General features: G+C 37.7%; 1 protein-coding gene across 6 annotated transcripts in view; it reads left to right on the top strand.

Annotated features, from left to right (window-relative positions):
- The window catches only part of LOC113106949 (rap guanine nucleotide exchange factor 2-like), a 33,295-nt gene continuing 13,183 nt past the window's right edge, over nt 1–20,112 (top strand). For 5 of the 6 annotated variants that reach the window (XM_026269049.1, XM_026269031.1, XM_026269041.1 and 2 more), the window contains exons 1-14: nt 1–698; nt 12,171–12,241; nt 12,332–12,388; nt 13,788–13,871; nt 13,955–14,030; nt 14,107–14,274; nt 14,490–14,507; nt 17,036–17,158; nt 17,528–17,705; nt 17,799–17,935; nt 18,042–18,200; nt 19,459–19,611; nt 19,698–19,862; nt 19,943–20,050. In XM_026269049.1, the coding sequence (XP_026124834.1) occupies nt 615–698; nt 12,171–12,241; nt 12,332–12,388; nt 13,788–13,871; nt 13,955–14,030; nt 14,107–14,274; nt 14,490–14,507; nt 17,036–17,158; nt 17,528–17,705; nt 17,799–17,935; nt 18,042–18,200; nt 19,459–19,611; nt 19,698–19,862; nt 19,943–20,050 (1,581 nt within the window). In that variant the 5' untranslated portion in view covers nt 1–614. The remainder of the gene's footprint in view (nt 699–12,170; nt 12,242–12,331; nt 12,389–13,787; nt 13,872–13,954; nt 14,031–14,106; nt 14,275–14,489; nt 14,508–17,035; nt 17,159–17,527; nt 17,706–17,798; nt 17,936–18,041; nt 18,201–19,458; nt 19,612–19,697; nt 19,863–19,942; nt 20,051–20,112) is intronic. The other variant, XM_026269056.1, reaches the window with a different exon arrangement.

Below are 20,112 nucleotides of genomic sequence, written 5' to 3'. Positions count from 1 at the left end.
ATTCAACTCTTGTGAATCACGGCGATGTCATCGGTCCAGTTTCACCCCGCCCGTCCGTCCGTCTGTCCGGTATCCGCTGCGCAGTCGCTATGGACGCACGTAATTTAGTTAAACTACTTTAACTTGGATTATCGGACACTTAGTGTCGGCTTTCGCTTTCGCCGCGACTGAAGAGACTCACGAGACTCACGGAGTGATGAACAGCCACCCCGAAACAACGGAGAACCGTGAACCTCCAATCAGACACAAGCCAATGCGCAGACCTTTATAGACGTCTATATCTGTTTCAATGATGTTACTCGCCAAAACGTGATTCTGTTACACTATAATCTTTACGCGCTCTTTAGAAGTATATTATTGAATGCCATTAACGTTTGACGGTGTAACGTTATATATTTTGCTCTGTACCCGACTGCCAGGATCTAACGTTACTGTTACCCGAGGATTGAAAACAACTCCAGCCCGGGGCTCGGAAACTGGCCCTCTTTTGGGACATTTTTGCCTTTGAGGAACGCATGGGGTTTTACAGATTAAGGCTCTGCTTAAACCAAGGACTCGGAAGCGTTAGAAGCAATGCTCGAGGTTTACTAAAGGAGATCTTTTGTTGCATGTGAATGCACGCGGACAGAATGGCGTCATATGTGGACAATAGTTTCCGTCACGCGATCATCAAGAATCCTGTCGAGAGAACGCAACAGGTGAGAGACCAGACCACTGCGGTAATGCTGCCTAGATAGGGAACACACTCGATTTCGAGTCGGCTTGTGCGTTTGTGATTGTTTCTTTAGTTTGGTTGCTACACTGTAGCAGTTCTGAGAGACTGTGGACAGGCTGATTGATACAATGTATACAACTAGAAAAGTTTTCCCCTGTAGAAAACGTGTTATGTAACTCAAGCTGACTTAAAATGTTAAACTGTTACAATTTAAGTTATCTCAGTCAATCAGATTGTGCAACTAGAAACCACATACAGTTAATAGAACAGTTTATATACAACACAAGGACACAGTTTAGCTTGTTTCATTTAAACATTTTAAATCAGCTTGAAATAGTTTCATTTGGATAGTTGACTTACAAACATCTAAATAAAACACTGTCACCTTCTAATAGTGGAATTGAATACATTGTTTCATTTAGACCTTGTTTAAAAAGGCCCCAGCTCCAGTTTGAATATTTTTTTGGAGGGGAATGTGGTGTCCCTTTATTATTCAGTTGATCAAGTTGCTATTTTGTTCCACATAATCAGATCCCGTAATCAGATCCCACAGGGTTTTTTTTTTAAGCGTTGCTTAATATAGAGTAGACACTCATTAGAGTTGGAAGGACGTTGTTTCTAGACACGTATTATTACTCATCGGTCAGAAGGGAGCGTTTCCTCACCTTGCCCTTCAGTCCAGACTGTCTTTATTTAAACCATTTGAAATAAACAAATGTCTCCGCAGCATTTACCCCAGACCACAAGCTCATTAAGAGTCCCAGCAATGTATGGATGTCTGAGCACACTGAAGCTCTTGTCTGTGGCCGCTTAAAACTACATTTGAGTTGTGTGTGTGGGACTTTTGGGTCGTGAGCTTCAAGCCCAGAAATGTAATGAATCAAAAGAATGTGAGGAATGTAGTGTAGGCCATTCAGATCTGGGCTTCTTTGTGCAGCCATGAAGAATTAAAGCACTTCCTTAAAGGAATTCACAGTTTGTTTGTACACTTCTGAGTGTGATGTGTTCAGGTACACCACTAAATAAATCCAAGAAAGGATTAGGGATCAGGATGTCTGACTTCCAGGAGTCTCAAGCTGAGAGAAACCCAAAAGCCACTCAATGTTGGGCGGTGTGAAATAAATGAAGAGCTACGCACTAACGCCTTCTGAACACATTATTGCAGCTTTGACGTTGTGTACTAACATTTGCATAATTAAGTAATTGCATTGTGTCTCTGACTGCAAACTGTTAGTTAGAAATCTGGGGAAGTAACCAAAAGGGGTTGTTGTATATTTAAATCTGCTGAAGGTTGGAACTGGAAATGCCCAGATTTCTGTAAAAGGTGTTTTGTGACTGTCACTTCGAGTAAGTGTCAGCTCAATAATAAATTAGCAGTATTAGTCTAGTCCACTGAAACTAAGAGTCTTGTCAAGTAGTAAAGAGAGAGATGCAGTGGCTGGAGAAAGGACAGGAATAGGCAATTTTTTAATATTGTTTTGCCATTTTCCTGTTTCTTTTTGATCGTTTACTGTAAGCAGTTGCACAGATGCCATCATGTAGGCAAGCTGCAGTTGGTTTATGGTCAGGGCCTCAGATGTTTGTGAAACTGTCGCACAGGTCAATGTATTCGTCATGCTATTAGAGTCAGATGCAGAAATATTCCCACTCCTTCTGTGCAACACAGTATATTTGTGCCGATTCAAATAAATCTTTAATCACACTTTGAGTAAGAGGTTTTAACACTTTCTTACTTGCAAGATAAAAACCCGCCAAATGAAATCAGTGTACTTATGTTTCTGAGATATGTAATGCATGTAAAATAACTGACAATAACAAGAATATCATTCTTCCCCTAACTCACACTATAATCAATTGCCTTGTGTTTATATCTTATCTCAATCTCTTTTTTTCTCTCTTCCTGCACTCTCTATATTTCACATGCTCATTCAGTTTCATACATGGTTAAGATACCAGGTGCCCACAATGAGAGCGGAAAGCTGCACTGAACCATGCTTTCAATTGTGTCTGTGCACAACATTCTCATGTCTGTGTGTGTGTGTGTGTGTGTGTGTGTAAGGAAGTGTGTTTGTGTGTCGTTTGCTCTTCTCCGTTTGTAAACACATCTGGATATTAAAGCTTTGCCGTCTCCTGCGACTCTATTCTCTTCTTAGTTACTGTATGTGACCAGTTGTCTGTGTTCCCCAGAAAGTCATTTTATTTTATGTCCTTGAGCACAGTCATATTAGAGCAAGTGTGTGTACAACACAGGCTTTCGAGTTTAAGGTGTCACTTCCCGATGTAATGAGTCTCGTCATGGTGTGCTGGCTGCTGAGATCAACAGGAAAAGAGCAGAAGAATGAGATGTACTGAGATAAGAGAGGAGCAGAAGAAAGAGAGGAAGAGGGAACAAGAGAGAGAAACAGAAAAGCGAAAACAACTCGACTGAGGTTGAAATCTAGCCACTAGATTTATTCTAAAATTCCTGTTTTGGTGTTGGTGTTAAGACTAAATCTGTTGTAACTCTTAAATCAGACTAGAGTGCGACTAACAGATTTTGATTGACTTATTTATTATTGTTAATATTTTCATGAAAACATTTAAGAGCAGAGGGTTCCAAGGTACAAATCTCAGGCTGAATATAATCTGACAAGAGTACTATTAATTTGAGCAAAAGTTCAAAAATTATAATATTTATTATATAATATTTACATTTCCCATACCCTGTTCCTCATTGTAAATTTTAAAATATAAAAAGCAAAACTCTTTATAAACATCCAATGATTTGTACATAATATATATTATACATTTATAACTCAAATGATGGTTTTATTTAGGTCTACATTTGTGTCAATATTTGTTTAGATGACTTGTAAAAGCTGAAGTTATCCAGCTCAGCAGGTTTTTTTTTTTGGTCAATATGATGTTTGATTTTAATATTTGCTAATTCTCTACTTGCCAGCATTTTAAATGTCATCTAAAGTCTCTTGGCTTATATTGAACATGAAGTTAATTCTGTACAAGCTCCAGAAGATCACATGTTGAGTATTTACACCAATGCTGAACAAATAAATCCGAAAATGATTTTGATACCCTATCTTCTGAGAAGTTACCCGTGTGCCATAATGACATTAAATTTCCATTTACCAAAAACTGTGCCATGCAGAATTTTTTTTGGACATTTATGCCACCCACACATACAGATCTCATATTTTTTTCCTCCAAGGCATAAAAGTGTCATGTTTCATCTGCATGATGACTTAATATGGGACGTCTGTTTGCCAGGGTTTGGTAAACATTTTGAGCTTGCTGAAACGTACATCAAATCTCAAGAAGAACCATCTGCTCGGATTTCAAGCAATGTTAGGACAGCAAGAAGGATTTGAAAATTGAGCTCTCCAATGATCACAGGCATACTCTGTCTATTTAAAGATTTAGATCACAAAATATAACATTTTGTAGTAAAAAGCTGTGACGTTGGGATCTGTAGAGCAGAAGAACAATGTTAATATGGTCTAACTTTACTTTGGCATTGTGTGAAATAATGGACTTTGGAACTGATTCACGTTCTTCCGAAATGCATTATCCCTGCCGTTTCATAACAATGGTTTCGTTTCCTTCCCTCCTGCTTATATTTGTGTAATTTCATTAGTGAGCGAGACCTCCTGAAAGGGCTTTTAGAGAAATGCAGAAGCACATGTTGTTTGAGATTTAAATGGAACAAAAAACAATTCTTGACCGTTATCTATTGCACATAATACCACAAGACTATTTAAAGACCAGCTGATCTTGATAACCCACCAAATACTTATTATTTATGGCTATCGCTATTGTTAATAAAAAGATAATGCCTAGTTACTATTTATGTTAGTGTTGTTTAACTAGTTTTTTATAATGTGTGAATGTGTTTCTAATATGCATGTAAATAAAGTATGTGCACAAAGCATGCAATCGCAAATTCTTGACATGCACGAGTTTTCTTAATTCATAAGAATCAACTCCTGTTTGATTCATACAGTAAAGACTATGCCGTGTTTTAATTGTACACTTGATTATTCGATTTCTGTGATATTTCTTACATGTAAATAAACCTGCTGTAGCTGCCAACTTAGTTACATTTTTTATCTTTTTGTTTGTAATTATTTTTTCTTTCGTACACCTCACAGAAACCGAGGCCTAATTCTCAGCTGTGAATCCATTCATTATTTTCCCAGAACTTTGCTGACATCATCATTAAGGTCAGCGGTGAAACTTGTATTGGAGTATTTTTAGTAAATGTTGTTTCCGTTTTTATCCCAGTTGAGCGTGTGAAGGATGTTTTTCTGTTCCTCTTTCTCTTTATTAAAGTGATTAAAGTGCATTGACACATTACTGTAATGATAATAATGTCTTGTCAGCTTTTCCTCTCCTCCTGTCATGTTCTCCTCAACCCTGTGCATTAATCAGTGCTGATAATGGACCTCCTCTTCTGCATCATCACTGAACTCAAGCCTTTCTGTAAATGCATGCTTAGTCAAATTAAATAGTGGGCTAACAGCAGGAATGCTTTCATTACTTCAGTTCTGGTATGCCAAGCCCTCACTGTAAGTGTGTGGGATATTTTGAGATTTTTTCAGAGGAATGGTGACTCAAGACAATGCTTTGTTCTCATAAGAAAAACATTTGAAAAGACTGTCTTGAGTTTAAGTGGACTTGATGTAATCTTTCTGCTTTCTCTTGTGGTTTAATGGTAGAACACTTATGCAAAGACTGTCTGTTTCTGTAAAAGTGCTGTTGGTGTGAGTGTGTCTCCTCTCTGGAGTCTGATAGCTTTAAGGAGTTCTTGATTGTTATGGAAAGACATGAACCAGAGCAGCATTGCCTGCTGGTGGATGTTTACATGGAATCAAAGTTATTCCAGGGTCATTAAAAGGATAGTTCACCCAAAAATGAAAATTATCCCATGGTTTATTCACCCTCAAGGCATCCTATAGGTGTATCTGACATTATCCATATATGTCCTGGTTCTTCCAAGCTGTATAATGGCAGTAAATGGTGCCCCTGATTTTGAAGCCTAAAAACTTCAACCATCCATCATAAAACTACTCCATAGGCTAATTCTCATTTTGGGGTGAACTATCCCTTTAAGTGCAATTTCTGTTGCACTCGGGCTGGTTGAGATGGTTAACAAATCAAATGTTTGCTCTTATTGAGGAATCAATCTGTTGCTGCGTAGAATTGTCTTTGCAAGTTAAGCTACAGTAGAAGAGAGTTTTTAAAATAAATATGTACATGCATATTATGTACAAGAGCAAATAAGATCTGTTCTGTTTAGAATTTGAATGAACGAGCATCCCAATAACACAGGTCCACAGCATAAACCGTCTAGTTACACAGTGTCTGTGTGCTTTTAGTGGACTAACTGGAATGTGAGTAATTCAGGGTCAGAGGTCAGAATCTGCATTCATGTAGGACGATAGTTTTTTTTAACATTTATGTGTGTACAGGATGCATATGGATGTTTGTCGCGATGACAATGGCCTATTCACCATCTGAACCGTAGCTCAGACAATGTTTTGCTCAATTTAGCCGCGCTCGTTTCTCAGTTGTGGTGTTGCTCTTAAATCCTTCCCCATCTGGGTATAATGGTTTTTCCCACCTGCTAACACGGTCACCGATGCACCGGGTTGGGCGGGGGGTTCATGCTTTACACAGAACGTGCTGTGAAACTCAGAAACCACACAAACACAGATGCTGGGCAGCCGTTAGCTTTCTAGTTTTCATTTGTACTTTTTCACTTTACATCTTCACAGGATCTTTCTTAGGAGAACAACTTGAAGAGGGTTGTCAGTTCGCTTAATAGGAAAAGAACAGGATCATGTTGTAAACAAGTTGTTCACATGGACGTGTTGTGTCATCAGAGATCTCTCAGGGCTAAAAAGCCCTTTGTTTTGGACTACAGAAAAGACTTACTCTAGACTACCACAAAGTTTGCCTGTGATATAAAAGAGGACCAGAATTAGAACAGAACATTTCATGCATCGCTGAGAATGTACTGCTCTTCATTGATGACATATCTTCATTATTAAATGTTACTTATATGATTAAGGATTTAACATGATGCGATTATTATTCACAATACATTTTTTTTTTGCTTGTATAAACATCTAATCCGACTTGAATTGTCACATTTATATCGACTTCCACCCAGCTCGGGGTGCATCATTAAATCCCTTCTTAAAGATCTAAACGTTGTAAATTATTGTCCCTTCATGAAAAGTGCTGTGGCTGTAATGTTTGGCACTTTCTAAATTTACCTTGCTACTTTCTTAAATGCCATTCAGGATCATAGATTATACTCCAAAATATCTCAAAGAGCCATGGTGTGCATGTTAAATGTTTCTTCCGTGTGCTTTTTTGTACTTTTCCATGGTATAAGGCAGTTTAGGTTTGAGGTAATAATGTGTTTGTAGTGTATCAGTAATGGTGTCAATGCAATAATGTTCACTGCTAATGTGTGAGCTTCGTGACTCATTGCTATTTCTAATTGCTCGCATGGTTTACTAATAAACAGCTGTGAGAACTGAAAGGGAAGTGGGTGGAAAGTTTCTTTCTCTGCAGCTTGTGTCGGCTTGTTTGATTTTGAGGCGGCTGTGTGTTTATTCTTATAGGAAAGAGTGTAAAGAAAAACCTGTACACTAATTCATGTAGAGGAACATTGGCACATTTTTTTTACAGTAGATACTGAGAACTTCATTAAAGGTGTCTGCTAAAACAGGTCCTGATACTGATGTCTTCAAATGTTTGTTTGTGTATAGTAGCAGTCATTTGGCTATATCAGTTTTAGGATGGAGAGGGAGGGGTGCAAAAGTCTGCCAAGATGCCAACCGATTTTAGGCCTCCGAAGAGAACGGAATCTCTGGAGGTTCCTGAAGAATTGAAAGTTAACGACTTTGCTTTTGAATTTGAAAATAAACAAAAAGGAAGTTGGCGCATAATGCAAACAGAAAACCGAAGGAAGCGGTGTTTCCCAAATGAATCGTGCTCGAGTGTTCCCACAGTCAGGGAGTTTTACTTTTTTTTTCGAGGCCTGGAAGTCACATATGTAAATAAAATATTTGTGTAAAATGTTGAACGTTTTTGTAGCTGTTAGTATTCTGTCAACTCAGTATTGTTGTTGAGCAGAGTGAAATTTGCTTACAAGTTAATGAGTAAATTAAATTAAAGTAATTAAAAATTTAATGAGTAATGTGCTGTTTGTAAGGAAAATTGATTTTCATTCAGTAAATGATTAAACGTGTTAAAAATGATTAAATGATTAAAAATGATTTATTTTCTGAATTTGAATTTGAATGGTCCAATCATCCTAAACTATTGGAAAACATTTAGCAATTGAGTTGTCTAAAAGTGAGAAAGCCCTGTTTGCAATGGGATGATTTTCAGATTTAGTCCGAGATCATATTGGGCTAGTTTACTGATTTGAAACTTCTGATGCCAGACTTTAATAGAATGGAAGTAAACAATGCAGTTATTATTTTATTTGTTGGTATTTTACTGCAGAGTAACTGCAACTTCGTTACACCAATATAATTACCCTGAAGGGACATGCCAACATGTGTGCACTTAAATATGTTCTAGATTTAATTCATTTAATTGAGTGGCCAGGTCTTCTACAACAAACTGAAATGTGACCTTGGTCTCTTGACTCGGTGGTCTCAGTCCGTTGCCGTAATCAGAACTCTATGTGCGTGTCTGTCTCTCAAAGAGGAAATGCCATCGTCCAAGAATAAACATTTCTTCCCTTCTACTCAAATCAACCAATTGCAGGCCACAGCACGACGCCCCTGACTGGACCCCATTGGGCAGTTTGAATTTAGTTTCATTTGACTGGAGTAAGTGTAAATGAGAGCTATGGATGGGTCAGAGGGGCGTCAGAGATCATGAGAAAGGTTGTTGGAATGTCAGGGAGGAGAGAAGGAAATGATGACTCCTCTGATGTCCCGTTTGAGAGAGTTTACTGTGGAGGGCTGATGGGACAGATTAGGGGTGGGCGATATGGCAAAAATATATCACAATTTTGTTCCAGGAAAATCACGATTTGTGATTTTATCATGATTCAAACATATTTTTAAAAACAATGCCTTACAAGGTAACAAAATCTCAAATAAAAAAGATTGGCAGATATTTAGGCCCAAAGTGTTCAAACAAACGGCGCTTTGGTTTTTAGGAGTAGAATTCATGAAATTGAATGAACAAATATAAAGAAAAACACTATGTAAATCAATTGTACATTGATTCTTATTAAAGCAACTGTATTAAACGTCTTCAGTCAAGAGCAGTGAGTGATTTTCCTCTTTGTGTTTTGTTGCTTTATTAATATTAAAGGCATAGTTCACCCAAAAAATGAAAATCCTATCATCATTTACTCACTCTCAAGTTGTTTTAATCCTGAATGAGTTTCTCTCTTCTGTTGAACATGAAAGTTAGTTTGAAGAATGCAGGAAACTAAACAGTTGCTGGGCCTCAGTGAATAAATGTGTTTTTTTTTTTAATTATTATTATTTTTCTGCTATCAACATCAATGGGGACCAGTGACTGTTTGGTTACCCACATTCTTCAAAATATCATCTTTTGTGTTCAGCTCAAAAAAGAAATTAATGCAGGCTTGGGAGGACGTGTGAGTGAGTAAAAGATGACACACTTAAAATGTTGGAATGGACTATCACTGTAATGCCAAGCAGCAGCATGTTTAGTAATATTAGACTGCTGTCACTTTAAGAGCTGCATGCATCTGTTTTTTCTGCCAGCTATTAACTTTACCTTTTGACATAACCAGCTGTGTTTATATGTAAACCTATTGTGTTTTTGACATTATTAGAACAATCAAACCCGAACGATAACTTAGTCCAGTAATCAGGTGCAGTTTGACAGGCTTTTTAGTAGGGTTGCATGATATTGAAATATTGCAAATGTAAATATCGCGATATGCATATCGCAACAACATATGATATCTGAATCATTTTAATAATGGGCTACTTAAATCAAAACATTGCAAGAGGTAAACGTTTTGCATAATTGTTTAATTATTTGTTCACATTTATGTTAAAATTGCATTTTCAGATTTGTGACATTACTTTTTATGTAATGCTAAAACACTTCTGGTCTCTTTCAGAAGCCGTAGTGCTGCTTTCTTTTCCAATAATAAATCGAATGTAATTTTAATTGATTTTACACACTTGAGTTAATATCATATTGCATATAAAATATCTAATTATTTAACAAGGTATCGCATGTTTCTTCAATATCGCACAGCCCTAGTTTTAAGTGTGTGTATGCTTCAGGTGTAAAAGCACATGTCAGAACAGCATGTAAATTAAATGTTTAAGCAGCAAGGCTTTCATGCACATGCAAATAATGTACTTTTGTGATTATGAAGTGAAATGTCCTGTGAGTGTAACTCTACCGCTGAGTTAACATTTGATTTGAATGTGTGTGGCATTGAACAGTATATTGAGACCGAGGCATCATAACTGAAACTGATAGAGTGTGTGCTGCAGATTGACATTTTTATCATCCACAATCAAAAATTGTGATATTGCACACCCCTAGTACAGATAAATGTGTGAATGTTGTGGCCTTTAAAGGTCTCCACACTTAACTTCACACATACAGTGAGAGCCAAACTCCTGAGACTGTGATTTAAACCTAGTTGGAAGCAGTTTCAGAGTTTTGATGAATTAAAAATAATAAAAAGTTGTTTTTGGTAAAATATCTGTAATTCTTGTAAATTGTCATGCTCATAACTATATAATATGTATAATATTTAAACCTCATTGTGTGTGTTTTTTGTTTTGTTTTTTGTATGTATATCACACCATCATAAGCACAGGATACAGCCAGTATGACCTCATCACATCAGTGAAGTTTTGAAATCTTACCAAATCACAGGAAATGCTTAGTTGGTGACACTAAACCAGTGTCGACAGGACTGCATGACCGGCCCTTTAAGAATGGGTTAAGCAAGCTGACATGTTAGCAAATCAAGCTAAAAAATAAGACTTGTGCCAAAAATGAATTCTTTTGGCAGGGTTTTAGTCTCTGTGATGGAAATAGTTTTGATGAGTTCAAATTGCTTGTTCAAGGGCTTGAAGTTTTTCCGTCTCCCTGTTTTCTCACTCTGCAGAAGTGTGAATAAAGGGTTTCTAAATTAGCTTTAATGTGGTTATATCTGCTGTGTAGCTCCTTCCTCTTCCTCAATGCCCCTTGCATAATAGGATCGTATTACCTCATTGTAAGACTGCATTAACAGAACAATCTTTGACCATGACATGATTCCTCTCACCAGATTTTGTCTAATAGTTGCTTACAAAAACATCCATAGACAAGCTCATTTAAGGAACAGTATCTGTTAGACCAGAAACACACAAAACTAATATGTTGCAAGCACTCAGTCCTGTTGTGTACTTAGCATTTCATTACTGTGGCAGTAACAAACTTTAACAACTTCAGGTAGCTCACTTTAAATATACATAATTTTTTATTATTTGTGAATATCTAACAAGTTTCTATAAGATGCCCAAAGAGGTAGGCAATTGCTAGGTCAATGAGACACATCCATATTATCTTTAATCTTGTATCAAAAGAGTAATCGAATAATGACAGAAGTAGAGAAGAAAAAAAGAGCTGAAAGTGAAGGAGTGACTGATGGAGTATCTGCAAACATTCCATTCTTGTTAAATGCTAACTGCGTAACTCAGGATGGGTGGAGTTTGATAGTGATTAAGGAGGGTTATGTGTACAGAGTGTTTGGGAAAGGTGTGTTTAAATTCCTTTACATGGGGCTCCTCCTACTGGTGCTTTTGTGTTAATACAGGCAGGTTTGAAATGTCTTGTGAGGGGGGGGGGGGGGGGCAGGTTAATTTGGGGAATATTTCGTATTTATTGCTACATTGGCATAAAACCTTAAACACCCCCACCCCCAAGCCTCTTTTCCCAATAAATTGCTAATAAAAAAAAAAGTTGCTTAGCCTTCCTAAAATTTCTAAAATAACTACACATTTTTAGTTTTTCTATGTTTACACAATTTGAGACATGTCTACATACAGATTGATTTTTTCGTCAATGAAAATAGAATAAGCCAAATAAATATATAAAATACTGAACTAAAAAACATCTTTAACACATTTAGTTTTAGTTATTGATACATTCAAATGTATTTAGTTTTATCTTCTTTTCTTGCAATTGCTGTAGTATTTTAGTTGAGTTGTTCAGCTTGACAAATGCAGCCATTTGTGTAAAAAGGTAGGAAATCTGGAATGAGATTATTTACGCTCTGGAAAAGGTCCGAATGAAATAATTTTAAGGAATGCTAAATGAGAAATCATTTGCTGACTGCATACGTTTGCATGTGGCACAGAGCTAAATGTGATGTTTTCGGTAGTTAACATTCATGTAAAGTAGATCTGCAAGCGTAACGTCCTATGTCTCTGTTTTGCAGGATCTCCAGATCGTGTACTCGTACCTCCATGGGATGGAAGCACTGTCCAATTTAAGGGAGCACCAGCTTAGGTACGAGACAGTGTGTGTGTGTGTCAGGACTTTCATTACTACATTATAGAAGGGATGTGCTTTGCTTAACATTGTTTATTTCACCTGTAGGTTGATGTGTGAGACAGTTCGATATGAACAGCATGAGGCTAATGAGGTTTTATACTAGTGAGTATCCAAACACATACACACTCAAGTCACAAGAATGATTTTATGCATTGCAACATTGCATCGAAAAAAAAAATCCTAGTTTAGTCTGTTTGTTTACAGGGCAATGCACATTAATAAATATGGCTGTAAATGTGCCGGAATAAGAAATGCTATTTCTTTTTTTTTTTTTTGAGATCTGTAGATCCTTGACTGTAGAATGTAAAAAAAAAAAAAAAAAGTCAGCCTAAAAACAAAAACAGGGCATCTTATACAAATACACACATGCAAAGAAAAATAAGAAAAAAATAATTAATACTAAAAAAGAAATGCAAGTACATGATTCCACATGAAAATCATACTTAAATTCAATAATACGAAGTTATCTAAATGAAATATTATGCTATATATGAGGTAAGCGAGATGGCGACAGGAAAAGGCAAATAACCAAGAGCAATTCATATTAAAAGTCTAAAATATAAATATGAAATTATGAAAGTTCATTGCATTCCTTTAACTTGAATTTTTGTTTTAAAGTCTCCTTTAAGTTTCTCAGTTCAAGTAAATCTGTAACATAGGCAGAGCAACGTTTCTTATGGAAAAGTGAAGATCAAAATCTGGAACATTCCCCATCAGTTATGTACTTTTCCCCCATTTCCCCCCACATTTTTCTAGCTGTAACCTCCCATTATCTGCAGTAAATTTCACTGTGGTGTAATGCCTGCATTTACTAGGCTGTCAAAGTCTGTGCTTTTCCAAAACACACAAAATCAGGCATGTGCTTCTTTTCACCTCTGAGAGTTGTGTTGTGCACAATGGTTTTCCTCAGCATAGTTTAAAACCCACCAGTCTTAACCTCAGATGGCATGCCCGAGGACCACCAACAGTCCTTCGCCAATTTGTATTGCACTCGAACATGGCGAGCGCTTCCTCAAACAGGCATGCTTCAATCTGGGAAACAAAGCATGCAAACAACAATAAAAAGCACACTGACCCTAAACTTTTAAACAGCAGTGTATATCCTGTAGATCGCAGTCTAAACACATTTTATGCTATTTTCATACAGTGGGTAAATAATCACATTTTGTTGCTTTACAGTCTGAAATGAAGACGGACACAGTTTTTGTTTTATCCAACTATATGTACTCCGTGCAACTTATGACATCCAAGTGAAAGATAGAACACCAACATGATAGAAAAAAACATTTCTTATTATCTGTGTGTTGTACTGAAAGCCCCTTTCTTCTGGAAACTACTAAATTGAGCAAGATGCATTCACTCACATTCGTACGATTCATCACTTTAGTTTCCTTTCCCGAACGGGACATGTGTGTTGTTAGGTCACTGCTCCACCCAGACTATAATAGTAAGAATAGACTAAAATAGAAGTGTTGTTTGTGTGTGTGTGTGTGTGTTACAGTCCTGATGACATTGGGAGCTGCTGGTATATCCTGCTGTCTGGCTCAGTCTTTATAAAGGAATCCATGTTTCTGCCCCGCAGCAGGTATGATTGCGTTCGGTTTGCCCCATTGTATCCTCTCTGTGTCCTGTTCCGTGTTTTGTGTGATGTATGTGGTTTTATTTCAGTTTTGGTAAGCGTTCTGCGGGTAGTTTGCGTCGTGGTTGTGAGTGTATCGTCCTCGAGGCTTCTGAGATGATTGTGGTGAGTTATTTGTGAAGTAAGCCATGTTTCATTCAGTTAGAGGAGGATACGGTTATACACTATCTGTCTCTCTCAGGTGGACTACGTGGATGACAACGATGAGTATTTCCAAAGACAAGCATCTCATCGTCAGTCCAGGAGAAGATTCCGGAAGATAAACCAGTGCGGAGAGCGACAGACTATCATTGATACGGTCGATCATTATCCAGTCAGCAAGCCCCCTCTGCCTCCAGGACAACACTCGGTCCGATATTTTTCATTTAATATTTTGTTACCTTGTTTTTACAGAATGGAAATTAGTTTGAGACATCATGCAAAATAGTAAAACCAACATGAAAAAGAATTGTGATAAAATCATGAATAATTTGTTTTCATCTATTGTGAAGCGTCACTGTATTTTGTCGTCAGATTAACCCATGGATTGTGTATTAATGTGTTTTTAATTTTCTCTTGCTGCAGGAATGCTCCAAATCCCAGGTAATTTACTTTTTAATACAATCGAATGATAATCTTCAATGCTGCTTTGTGTGCATTATTTTTATTTTATTTTTTTGATGGAACACTGTCAGCTATATTGTGTTAAGTAAACTATAGGTTGGTTCCCTCAAAAGGTGCAAAGGTTTGCACATTGTTCCTGCATAGACACAACTTGTAAAAAATGTCTACATTTTTTGCACTTTATTGTCATGTAAAGTACATGTTAAGAACAGGTGTAAACCTTAATGCATATCTCGGCTGGCCGCTTGTGATCAGAACACTACAAACACATCAAATTCAGCAGGTGGAAGATGCCTGTTACTCTCTATAGAGCTCAATCTATAGAGGTTTCGGATCAAAGCCATAGTCTTGGCAAATCTACTCTGGTAAAAGCTTCTTATCTTCTTTTCAGTCACTCTCAGTTTCTCCCTTGTGACGCTTTGAGCATTTAGTCTCTTTGCATGAGTTTTTTTTATTATCCTCTGACTTGTCATGGACCTGATTGACAGCAGGAAGGCGGGATTTTGACAGATGTATGTGGCATCCTGATTGTTCAGTGAGCTGTCAATCATTGCATGCTTGTCTTGGTGACTGGTTTAGTATGGCAGTGGGTGTCAACCCGCCCCCCTCTTGATAATCCCATGATCTCCCATTGGGGTGTGTGTGTGTGTGTGAATGGGACGGAGGGGAAGGGTCTGATGAAACCTCCCTCTGTTAGAGTGCTGTCTGTTACTGTGCTGATGGGCAGATTACAGTAGAGAGGGATGCTGTCTCTGACAGAGTGCTTTGGGGAGAGAGATATTTGAAGGTTTAATAGATGCGGTTAGAGCAGTGTGCTACAGAAAGAGACTGAAGATGTTTTAGAGGTAAGCACACAGGATGGTAGGGCATTCAGTATTGCAGGCTATGAGACAGCTAGTCCGGTCTCGTGGCTATGGAGTCAGGGGACATCAGACCAGGACTGTGAGTATCCATCTCTCTCTCTCTCTCTCTCTCTCTCTCTCGAAACACAAAAGCCTTGTGGACTACATGCTTAACTCTTACAACAACAGGCTAAAGAAAAGCATGCATTAGTTAATTGTAAATAAACATGATGTGCATGCATTCTTTGTTTGGCTATGCATGCTTCATTTTGTAAAGTATTGAATTTAATGAGTGGACTTTAATTTTGGCATTGACAGTGTCCAAGCAGAAAAGTATTATTTTCGATATGCAATTTCTAAGTGAACAAAAATATCAGAATTACAGTTTTGTTGTGCAAACTCAGTTTGATTTTATTGAAATCCTAATTAATTTTGAATAAATAATAGTATTTAAATTATTGGATGTATGTACAATTATGTGCATGATTCTAGTTACATTTATAATTAAATGTTTAATGAATTCAGTTAAGTTATAAATTCACATACTTTTGTTTCTGGCTTTGTTGTGCAATCTAAATTTAATTTAAAATTGATAATTTACTTTTCGGAAGTTCTATTCACATTGTTAATCTTCAGAATTTAGTTTCTGGTTATGCTATACAATTTAATTTGATTTTTACTTTTTTAAATATGTTTTTGAAGTTGTTGTTTTTTTCTTGTTATTGATATTTAATAGGTCATGTAGTCAAATCAGTGGTTTGTTGAGTTTCTGAGTTGCGTGAGTGTATTCTACATGTGATTTTGTTGTAGGGTCACTGTATGTAGGCCATCTGATTTAGGACATCAGAACATGAACCCATCAACATTACTGTAGTAAGCCTCAGGGTATGCTGTACAGTAGGATGTTGGTGTGTGTGCTCGCTGGTCTAATCATTACTTTAGTTTATTAATTAATGAAAGCTTCAGTCATTATTCCATACAGTAGTTTACTTTTTGGATCTTTTTGTGGTGGTGTGTTTTGTCTGTATCAAGGAATTGTGGTAACTACCGAGCCTGGATAGGGTAGGTATGTGCCAAACTGCTAGCAATAATAATTCATTTTGTGTTTATTTTTATCAACCAATGATTGAAATGACTCGTGGATGGATTATTAAATCTTTAAAATGCCACCATTCAGCTGAACTTGTGTGAGTGAGTGTGTGTGTGTGTGTGTGAGAACAGATCATCCATTGCACTAAAGAATAATTGTGCTGACACTAACGCAGGGTTTAAAATTAATCCTTGGTTTCCTGATGAACTAGAAGTTGAAAAAAAGCTATGTTTGCACAAATGATCCCAAGCTTGTGCCAGGAAAGAATTATCGTATTTTTCTGCATATAACATGACTTTTGATGTCTTGTAATGTGACATGCAACACTCCAGATTAAACTGTATTAAACATGCACTATGATCATAATCATATTTATTGAAGTCTACATGGAATATTTGTACTTTAAAAAATTAATTTGTCACTGCAGGACAATTTAAATGAACTAAAAAGTGTTTAAAATGTGAAAAAAGAAAATGCAGTCCAGTTACACAAACACACACACACACACACATATATATATTCTTATTTGTTTATTTATCCCTCTTTTTATAATGGTATATGTATGTCTCTTGCAGCTTCCTACCGACATCTCAAAGCCACACCCCTCTGACAGTTGCCACTCCCATATCACTTCCAGCCAATCACGTTCCAGCATCGCCAGTGATTCAGGAAGTAGCAGCCTATCAGATATTTACCAGGTGATAAGAGACGCTGAGAGTTTATATCAGGAAGCAATCTCCTTACACGCTCCACAACAGCAGCGCATCTCGACAGAGATTTATTGTGAACATCTGGGACACAGGCACTCGCACACATTGAAATCCTGTCCCCCCGCCCTCCTCTGTGGTCCATCTGTCACCTCTCCATAACCTACTCGTGTCAGTCCTCAAGCGCACATACCTTGTGATCCTCAGATCAGCATTACACATGCACACACAAACATTCACCGTGTGTACAAACACAGCCAGCTCAGAGTCACAAGGTCTCTGGAAACAGAAATGCGGGTCACAAAGGCTGCAGATGTCTACGAACGTCATCATTCTGAACTCACATGTTTTCTCTCACAGGCCACTGAGAGTGAATGTGGAGACATGGATCTGAGCGGGCTTCCTGAAACCGCAGTGGACACGGATGAGGACGATGATGATGAAGACGTAGGGAGGGGATCGGACCCTCTTATGAGTCGAGATATTGTGAGAGACTGTCTGGAGAAAGATCCTATGGACCGTACAGATGATGACATTGGTACACTTGAGTTCTTCGATGTTGTTCGATGATGCTACCGTCATTTTTACTTTCATTTACGCTTTCACTTTTATTTTCTCTTTCTGTGTACAGAACAGTTGCTGGAGTTTGTGCAGCAGCTTCCGGCTTTTGCCAGTCTGAGTGTTTCGGTGAGGAGGGAGCTGTGTGCCGTCATGGTGTTTGCAGTCGTGGAACGGGCCAGAACCATCGTACTCAACCACGGGGAAGAGGTGAGACGGGACCCATCGCAGCATTTCATCTCTTTATATGTGTTCAGCTGATAACCGGCACTTATGTGTGTGTGTGTGTGTGTGTGTGTGTGTGTGTGTGTTTAAGCTGGACTCATGGTCAGTCATTCTGAATGGAGCAGTTGAGGTGACCTACCCAGACGGCGGCAGTGAGAGTGTGTGTATGGGTGGAAGTTTTGGTGTCTCCCCTTCTATGGAGAAACAGCTGATGACTGGAGTCATGAGGACCAAAGTGGATGATTGTCAGGTGAGAGGATGATCATTACTTCCGTATTTTTCGGACTGTAAGTCGCAGCAGAGTATAAGTCGCATCAGTCCAAAAATACGTCATGAAAAACATATATAAATCACACTGGACTATAAGTCGCATTTATTTAGAACCAAGAGAAAACATTACCGTCTACAGCCACGAGAGGGCGCTCTATGTCTTCAGTGTAGACTACAGGAGCAGTGAGCAGCAGAGCGCCCTCTCGTGGCTGTAGACGGAAATGTTTTCTATTGTTTCTTTTTTAGTTCATTTCTCTTGGTTCATGTCAAATTAATTTTGATAAATAAGTCGGATCTGACTATAAGTCGCAGGACCAGCCAAACTATGAAAAAAAGTGCGACTTATAGTCCGGAAAATACGGTAATCATTAGGCCTGTCACCATAACAACTTTTTTGTTGTGTGATATATTCCCCCAGAAATAATTGCGATAATCAATATTATTGTCATTTTAAAGACCACTGAATATAAAATCATAATGTAGAAGGTCTACACACTTCCAAATGACAACAAACTTTTAATTTTTGATAATATTTTGATCGTGGAAATTAAGTGTCCGAATATTAGATACCTTAAAAACCTTAATCATTTGTAAATAAACTTTTTTTTAACAAAAAGTGCAAAGTAATGAATAGAAAAAAAGAAAAATTCACAACGAACTTGTATGGAGATTTTTCCCAGTCTTTCTTTTCTCTGTAAATAAAGGGTGCACAACTAATAAAAAAACACAATTACTAACTTACTCAGCAATCAGATGTCTGTATGCACGAAGGCACAGATGCCTAAACAAGACCAAATCTGCAGATTAAACTTTTTTTTTCGTCGAAGCATGTTTTAAATTTGAACCAGCTCCTCACGACTACATCACATTATGAACGAGAAGCTGCAAAAGACACAGGCGCAAGTGAGATGTACAAAACGGGGTGACATAAATAATTAAGTAAATATAAAAGGGTCGGTATATTGCGTCACCAAAAATTATTAAGGTCATGTATATTTATTGCGCGATAAGTCGGTATATTGTATATAGTGACAGGCCTACTAATCATCCAATAGCTCATTTGTCAATAAACCGAATCTAGATTTTCTAGTGTTTTGGTTTAGAAATGCAAATCGAAAATCTCCTATTCGATGATAATGTATCAAATAACAAGCCTTATTTCTAATGCAAATTGTGCATAAAATTATGAGACGCCAGTTAACATCATTATGTGTGTGTGTGTGTGTGTGTGTGTGTAGTTTGTGTGTATTGCGCAGCAGGAATACTGCTCCATTCTGAATCAGGTTGAGCAGAACACACAGCGAGTGGAGGAGGAAGGAGAAATCGTCATGGTCAAAGAACACCGAGAACTCGACCGGACGGGAACCCGCAAGGGACACATTGTTGTTAAGGTATTACCGCCTTTTGGAAAAACCTTAAAATTAAATTTAAAATTAAAATCCGCTGAAATTTTGCATCTGTTGTATACTTTTTTTAGGGCACTGCTGAGAGGCTGATGCAGCACTTAGTGGAGGACCATTCAGTTGTCGACCCCACATATATCGAGGACTTCCTGTTGACCTATCGTACCTTCCTGCCCAGTCCTCTGATTTTGGGACAGAGACTTCTGGACTGGTTTAATGACTCCAGTTACCGGGATAAGGTAGTGTGACTGACTTTAAACACATATAAATCTTCAGCTGGACGGGACTCAGAGTTCTTCTCTCTCTCTCTTTTAATCAGGTGACCCGAGTTGTGTTGTTATGGGTCAACAATCACTTCAGTGACTTCGAAGGAGATCCTGATATGAGCAGTTTTTTGGAGGAGTTCCAGAGCAATCTGGAAAGAGAGGTGTGAAGTGCATACACTTGTCACTTCAATGCATATTCAGTTGTCATATTATCATCCTTATT

This window comes from Carassius auratus, chromosome 1, assembly GCF_003368295.1.
Source record: "Carassius auratus strain Wakin chromosome 1, ASM336829v1, whole genome shotgun sequence".
Classification (NCBI taxonomy): domain Eukaryota; kingdom Metazoa; phylum Chordata; class Actinopteri; order Cypriniformes; family Cyprinidae; genus Carassius; species Carassius auratus.
The sequence above is the reverse complement of the archived record's forward strand: the minus strand, read 5'-3'. Positions and strand labels throughout refer to the sequence as shown.